Consider the following 8113-nt stretch of genomic DNA (forward strand, 5'->3'; position numbering starts at 1 on the left):
CTCGTTCCGAGACAAAAATGGCTCTAGCTGCGTCCGATCTTGCGCTGAATCAATTTATTGAGGTTTCAGATCGACTCAGTGAATTCGAAGCGAGATGCAACACTCCGTCGCCGACTCCCCCCGAGCATGTCCATGCTAAACATCCGACGCGAAGAGGTCCGAGCATTGTGGGAGCGCATCAAAAAAGAGTACGATGAGTGCAATGTACGCCTGATTTCAGCCGGAGACAGTGCAGCTGACAGCTTGCCAATTCTCCGAGCGAAATATAATTATTGCTACGGCGTCTACGAAAGGTGTGGTGCGAATATAGAGGATCTTATTGCGCAAGCTCCACGAACCCCCCAAACACAAGCTGATCCGTCCCAGACCTACGTTCGTTCAGGTTGTCGGCTACCTCCGTGTGATACCGAGGTCTTCACCGGCGATTATCTTCGCTGGCCGACGTTTAGGGACCTTTTCACGGCGATCTATATTAACAATCCAAGATTGACGCCGGTCGAGAAATTGTTCCACCTGAATTCCAAAACGAGTGGCGAAGCACACACAATTGTGGCAAAGTCGCCTTTAACTAACGATGGTTTTCGCTCAGCCTGGGATAACCTAACTAAGCGTTTCGAAAACAAACGATTGTTAGTAAACAGTCATTTGAAAATACTGTTCAATGTGCAGTCCATCACTCAGGAATCTGGGCCAGCTTTGCGAGAGCTTCAAGACACCATTCAGAGTTGCCTTACCGCAATGGAAACGAGTGATATTAGCACCGACAATTGGGATTGCCTATTAGTTTATATGGTCTCCGCCAAACTTCCAAAGTTGACACTTTCCCTCTGGGAGCAGTCGCTCCACAACAAGGTCGATGTTCCCACGTGGCAGGAGTTAAATAACTTCCTCACTGAGCGTCACAGGACACTAGAGGCCATAGATGATGCCTTCCATACTCCTAAGCGGCACCCGAGCAAACGTCTGTGGCTTTCTTCTTGGTCAAGAGACCATATTCGGTTGGATCCTTACCGGACCAATACCAGCTGCTAGGCAAGAGTAAATTTCCGCTTTCTCCACTCGAATCTCCCATATATTTGATTCAAACCTGGATCAACTTCTCACCAAGTTTTGGGAGGTGGAGGATCTGCCAATAAAAATGGCAAAAGATTCCGATTTGGCGTGTGAGGAAAATTTCCTCCGGACAACCACGAGAGACTTTAGTGGAAAATATATCGTACACCTTCCATTCCGTGATCCAGAGAACGTAAAGTCCGCCCTGGGACACTCCAGATCCTTCGCGTTGGCTCAATTCTTAAGAAACGAGCAGCGTTTAAAAAGGGATAGCCAACAGAAAATGAAGCACTTGAAAGCGCTCCATCAGCAATTCCGCGCTCGATGGAAGGATGAATACCTGAAAGAGCTCCACAAGCGCAACAAGTGGAAGTGTGCAACCGAGAATATGCGTGTCGGGGACATGATCGTCATCAAAGACGACAATCTGCCCTCAAATGAGTGGCGACTCGGTAGAATCGACTCCGTCTTTCCTGGAGCCGATGGCAATGTCCGCTTAGTCGACATCCGGACGGCGCGAGGCATTGTCCGGCGTCCAGTAGCCAAAATTGTTCTCCTTCCCGGAGAGGCTCCCCAAACTTCTACCCAGTAATCCATACTTCGTTGTCCGTAAGGCCCGAATCTTTCCATTATAAAACATCTTCCTGTGTTCGTCGAGGGAGCTGCGTTGGATGTCGTCCTAAAGATCGAACCCGGCGTCGGCGTCCGCACCCCCATCCGAGCGATCGACGAGTCTGTCGTCGGCCGCTACAAGGACCTTCCGCTGGCCGACAAGCGGTTCTATCTGCCGGCGTCGATTTCCATGGTCCTGGGTGCGGATGTCTACGCCAAGGTCATCCAACCAGGATTCCACCTGGTCGCCGAGGGATTGCCGGTGGCCCAGATGACCATCTTCGGCTGAATCCTGTCCGGCGCCTGCAACCAGGGCTAATTATGTTGCAACGCCAGCGGTTGCAAGGGGGGGCGGAATGTTCAGGCCTCTCCCGCTCTCCCTCTCCCGGAGCTTCTCCCCACACCGCACTCTCCCTCTCCCGAAGCTTGGAGCATGTCGCGCTCGGCCATCCAGGCTCTCCACTCCCCGAGCGCGAGAAGTCTCCGCTGCGCCTCCAAGCGCCTAGCTTAGAATAGCTTAAATTAGTTCCAATACGTCACCGCTTGAATAAACGCCCGGCCGGTCCGCGCTATACCCGAAATTTTAAAGTTTTTTTTATTCCCACCTTCACTGGACATGCCAAAAAACGAACCCTCGGTTGGAAAACGAGTGTGCTGGTCGTGAGAAACAAATTTTAGACCTTTGTTGCTGGAATTGCACTCTTGAAAAAATTTGTATTTAGCTGACTTGTGGAATTTGTCTCGCTAAAGGGAGACGGTCTATGGAAGCGACGATAAATTAAAAAGGAATATATGCCCAGTGGAAACGGGGTATATTTAATATGCACAGGAGCGAAAAAAAACCCAGAATAATTAAATAATATTTATTCTTAATGTTATTAAGAATATTATAATTATTATATTTATAATACGGATATGTGATTATTATTTTGTGTGGTATTTATTTACTTTATTTTAGAAAATAATACCAACTGTGGTAAAGACAAAAAAACCAAAACGGGTAGTTTATTCGAAGAATGGAAGTTAATTATTTATCCAAAATAATTTATTTGCAAATATTTAATTTCTGAGCTATCAACAAACGGTGTGTCGTACGGAGTGACGTTCACACTTAAATTTTTTGGAACCAGACAAAGGAATAATTTTTTTTTTTTTTAATTATTGTATGTTGCTGGACAAAAAAAAAAACAAATCAAATAATAAAAAAATTAATTTCCAATTATTTTGGAATTTTTAATTTTAATTTGACTGGAATATTAATTATGTGTTGTTATTGGAGTTGGAATTTATTTATTGCAGCTCAGAAATAATTTATTTTGTCTTTGGAAAAATTTTATATGTTTAAGACCTTGCACTGGATGTCGTGCAACGGCTCCCTAATGGGTATGGGTGTATATGTGTATATTGGTATGCTGGATTTGGATATACATAAGTGTATATATGTGCGTTTGTGCAGTTCGCGCTCACGCCAAAAAATGTTAGAAATAAAACACACTGCAACCAACATAGTTTTCCGAATCGGTGGTGGATTGTAATTATTTATTTTATTCTACACGGAGGCCGACGGAAAACTTTTAATGTTGGTATATTTTCGCTGTAGGAAGTAGAAAATATGTATGGAGTATATGGAATATATTTGGAGATATATGTATGTATGTATGTATTTTTTTTGGCGGAAAATTTATTAAAAAATATTGCCGTCGGGTATGTGTTGAGCTTTCGATTTTAATTAAGTGGACTGTATTGCAAGAAAAGGTGTGCAAAATATTTAGCGTAGGACTGCAGTGAAAAAAAAAAACCACTTTGAAATTGGGGGCCCTTTTTCGGCAGAACACTTGGAATTTTTTCACAGAAATTATTTCTTCACTGTTCACTTCGAATATTTTGCACACTTTACACTTGTTCTTAATTTTTGGATTTTTCACTTTTATTCAATTTTGGAATTTGCACTTTTTATTAAAGTTTGCAATTTTAGCTCTTTATTAAAGTTTGGAATTTTGCTCATTTGATGTATGTATACTTGTATGTACATACATATGTGTACGGTTTCACTTTGATGTACGGGCCAAAGAGGAATTGGAGGAATATGGCGGCACGATCAAAGAAAAACGGAAAATGGAAGAGATCTTAATAAATGCCGTTTTCGGATTAAATCGGACTTGGATTTTTAGAAAAAATCATGCAGAAAGTCAAACGAAACAGTGTTTTCGAGTGGCTGACTGCAGACCGGCAAATTAATATATGTAGATCTTCGTACTTACCTTGAGCAATTTCGGGCGCTGGGCCAATCTGGCTCGATTGGATCATCGGACTTGGATTTTTAGAAAAAATCATGCAGAAAGTCAAACGAAATGAAGTGGCGGGGCGTCCAACGTTGAAGGCAGCAACTCCTGTGGTCAGCGACGGCTGGCGGTGTTAGCTGTGGGGGCAAGAAATAACACACTCGGCGATCGCGAAAATAAAAGAACTTGGAAATTTCGGGTATAGCGCGGACCGGCCGGGCGTTTATTCAGTGCGTTGACGTATTGGAACTAACTTAAGCTATTCTAAGCTAGGCGCTTGGAGGCGCAGCGGAGACTTCTCGCGCTCGGGGAGTGGAGAGCCTGGACGGCCGAGCGCGACATGCTCCAAGCTTCGGGAGAGGGAGAGTGCGGTGTGGGGAGAAGCTCCGGGAGAGGGAGAGCGGGAGAGGCCTGAACATTCCGCCCCCCTTGCAACCGTTGGCGTTGCAACATAATTAGCCCTGGTTGCAGGCGCCGGACAGGATCCAGCCGAAGATGGTCTTCTGGGCCACCGGCAATCCCTCGGCGACCAGGTGGAATCCTGGTTGGATGACCTTGGCGTAGACATCCGCACCCAGGACCATGGAAATCGACGCCGGCAGATAGAACCGCTTGTCGGCCAGCGGAAGGTCCTTGTAGCGGCCGACGACAGACTTGTCGATCGCTCGGATGGGGGTGCGGACGCCGACGCCGGGTTCGATCTTTAGGACGACATCCAACGCAGCTCCCTCGACGACCTTCGATCGGAGGATCGCCGTGCACACCCTTTCCTTTCCGACATTGGTGGTCGGCAGACGAAGGCTGGACGCCAGGGTGGCGTCGATGCAGCTTTGAGGCGAGCAGGGGTCTATGAGAGCCACGGTGTCCACGATCTTCGGACCCGCCTCCAGGGTGACCAAAGCCGTTGGAAGGACGTTGACGACGTGGTGTTGAAGGAGAGTTGCCGACAAGAAAGTGCCCTGGTGTCAACGCTAGAAGATCAGTGGGATCCTTTGACATGGGAGATAGCGGTCTGGAATTTAGACAAGCTTCAATCTTCGCTAGCAGAGTGGCAAGTTCTTCAAAGGTGTATTTCCGCGTAACTGTGCATTTATAAAACAATGCCTTGAAGCTCTTGACACCAGCTTCCCATAGGCCTCCCATATGGGGTGCTCCTGGCGGAATGAAATGCCAGTCGAGCTGCTGACGACTGCACTTGGCGAGGACACCCTCTTCTGGAGACGAACCGAGCGAATGGCGCAAGAAATTTCTCGGTCGTCAGATCTGAAGTAGGCTCCAAATGGATAGCCTTGGTGGAGAAGCAAACGAAAACCAACACATACCCTTTAGTAATAAGGCAGGCTCTGCCAGTGTAATTCTTTAAGTCGAAGGGCCCTGCGTAGTCCATACCCGTGTACGTGAATGGACGGGAGAATGACACTCGTTCTCTTGGCAAATTTCCCATCATCTGACTTTGCAATCGCTTTTTGTAGATCACGCAGACCTTGCAGGCATTGATAACTGCCTTCACCAAGTTTTTAACTCTCGGAACCCAATATCTGGAACGGGTGAGACGTACCACCAACTGATTACCCCCGTGTAGCGTAATGAGATGGGTGAACTTTACCAGAAGCCGAGAGAGTGAACATTCGTACGGGAGGATTATCGGGTGTCGTTCATCGTAACGCAAACTTTCAGAGGCTGTGACACGGCCACATGCCCTTATCAGCCCCTCCTGATCTAGGAAAGGGTTTAAGGAGAGGATCGAACTGGAAGGGGGCCCCGGAAGCTTCTGACTCAAACAGCGATACTCGTTCGTTAAATACCTGCGCTGAGTGCAGAGAATCATGAGCCGTTCGGCGGCGACAAGTTCCTTGGCCTCCAGACGGATCTCTGAAAGCGGCGATTGTTTCTTGCACCGATTGATAAAACGCTGGACATACGCGAGGACCCGCAACGCTCTATCCAATTTGGAAAAACGATCAAGGAAGTCTTCGTTCGGAATATATGCTACGTGGGCTTTGACTGCTCGCTTTTCGATCTCGGTCACGGGAAGGTCGGTCCCCTGGCTAGGCCATTGGCTGCGTGGCTTTTGCAACCAAGTGGGTCCATGCCACCAGAGAGAACTACCGACAAGCTCCGGAAGGGCTACCCCGGGATTATGTTCGGATTGAACGTGTGACCAGTTGGCTGCCTCTGTGGACTGAGTGATCTTCGTCACTCTGTTGGCAACGAAAGTAGTCCAATGGCATGCTGGTTTTGCTAACCATGCCAACACAATGGTGGAATCGGTCCAGCAGTGGAGACTCGAATTCAGCATCGGCATGCTGGGAAGGATCGCTTCAGCCATTTCGGCTAGCAGTAAAGCTCCGCACAGCTCTAGGCGAGGAAGCGACACAGTTTTGACTGCCGCAACACGCGTCTTGGCGGTAAGCAGGTGTACCATCGTGGTATGTCCCATCTCTACGCGCACGTAGATCGCTGCGCCGTAGGCTTTCTGCGAGGCATCACAAAATCCATGATGCTCTAAGCGGAATTCTGGGCGAAAGGAAACCCATCTTGGAATCCGGACCTGATCAAGGACCGAATAGCTCTGAAGAAAACTGTGCCACCTTTGGCACAACTCAGATGGCAGCTTGTCGTCCCACCCCAGCTCCTGAAGCCAAATCTCTTGCATAAAGATCTTGGCACACACAACAAATGGAGCGAGCCAGCCTGCTGGATCAAACAGTTTGGCAATTTGGGAAAGCACCTGGCGTTTTGTGGGGGAGATTTCTGTGGGTAGATCTGGGGGGACGAAGAAAAACGCATCGGACGTCGCTCTCCACCGTACACCGAGAGTCTTGGCTGTACTTTCAGTGTCGGATCAAGGAAATCGCTGTTCAGAAGATGACCGGCTTGGATATGAGCTAACACCTCTTTGTTGTTGGACGTCCATTTTCTTAACGGAAAGCCCGCGGAGTCTAGGGCACTCTGTAACTCCTTTATTGTGAGCTGAGCATCTTCAGCAGAGTCAGCTCCCGAAAGGACATCGTCTACATACATTGCATTACGAATGACTTTGCTCGCTCTTGGATGGCTGAGCTGCACGTCAGTCGCCAGCTGTTGTAGGACTCGTATCGCCAGGAAGGGCGCACAATTAATCCCGAAAGTTACCGTCTTTAACTCAAAATCTCGAATGTACCCCTCGCTGTTTCGGAATAAAATGCGTTGGAACGGGGTATGCTTCGGGTCTACCCAGATCTGTCGATACATTTTCTCGATATCGGCACTGTAAACGTATCGGAAATACCGCCACTTCAGAATTTGAATGGTCAGATCGGACTGTAAGACCGGGCCAGCATGAAGGATATCATTTAGACTGACCCCATTGTCTGAAGGGCTGGAGGCATTGAACACCACACGAAGCTTGGTGGTCGTACTTTCCGGCTTGAGCACGGCATGATGCGGAAGATAATAACTCGCAGAATCATGGGTAGGAAAGACCTCTTTCATGTGGTTGAGATCGAGATATTCTTGAATGACGGTATCGTACTTCATTTTCTGTTGGCTGTCCCTTTTTAAACGCTGCTCGTTTCTTAAGAATTGAGCCAACGCGAAGGATCTGGAGTGTCCTAGGGCGGACTTTACGTTCTCTGGATCACGGAATGGAAGGTGTACGATATATTTTCCACTAAAGTCTCTCGTGGTTGTCCGGAGGAAATTTTCCTCACACGCCAAATCGGAATCTTTTGCCATTTTTATTGGCAGATCCTCCACCTCCCAAAACTTGGTGAGAAGTTGATCCAGGTATGAATCAAATATATGGGAGATTTGAGTGGAGAAAGCGGAAATTTGCTCTTGCCTAGCAGCTGGTATTGGTCCGGTAAGGATCCAACCGAATATGGTCTCTTGACCAAGAAGAGAGCCACAGACGTTTGCTCGGGTGCCGCTTAGGAGTATGGAAGGCAGCAGATCAGCCCCGATTAACACGTCTATTTGTGCACTCTCATAGAATTTCGGGTCTGCCAAAGCAAATTCGGGAAGTTCCCGTAGGAAATGCTGCGGAATTGAGCAGGACGGAAGTTGACCAGCTAATTGCGGAAGGACATACGCCGTCGCGTCTAGTTGCAGGCCAGGCCTGGTCGGAGATCGAATTGAAAATTGGCAGAGCTTTTTGGACTCTGCTGCCAGTGTTTGGCTTAAGC

The 8113-nt window shown here is 47.8% G+C and overlaps 1 protein-coding gene across 1 annotated transcript; it reads right to left on the reverse strand.

The window, feature by feature from the left end:
• Positions 1-1549: 1549 nt before the first annotated feature.
• Positions 1550-7466, reverse strand: LOC122320883. Its single transcript, XM_043209492.1, has 5 exons — positions 6755-7466; positions 5270-6701; positions 5069-5210; positions 4637-4906; positions 1550-1732 (listed from the first exon to the last, which is right to left on the reverse strand). The coding sequence occupies exons 1-5, from the start codon at positions 7464-7466 to the stop codon at positions 1550-1552; spliced, it is 2739 nt and encodes a 912-aa protein (XP_043065427.1).
• Between the last annotated feature and the right edge of the window lie 647 nt (positions 7467-8113).

Source organism: Drosophila ficusphila, unplaced genomic scaffold (genome assembly GCF_018152265.1).
Source record: "Drosophila ficusphila isolate 14025-0441.05 unplaced genomic scaffold, ASM1815226v1 contig_128, whole genome shotgun sequence".
Taxonomy (NCBI): Eukaryota; Metazoa; Arthropoda; class Insecta; order Diptera; family Drosophilidae; genus Drosophila; species Drosophila ficusphila.

Excerpts from the sequence above, each read along its gene's own strand:
- LOC122320883 (XM_043209492.1), bottom strand. The coding sequence starts at position 7,466 with ATGAAGTACGATACCGTCATTCAAGAATATCTCGATCTCAACCACATG. Across the intron at positions 6,702-6,754 it reads GCCAAGACTCTCGGTGTACG|AAATCTCCCCCACAAAACGC; the intron begins GTGGAGAGCGAC and ends ATCTACCCACAG. Across the intron at positions 4,907-5,068 it reads GGGAGGCCTATGGGAAGCTG|GGCACTTTCTTGTCGGCAAC; the intron begins GTGTCAAGAGCT and ends CGTTGACACCAG.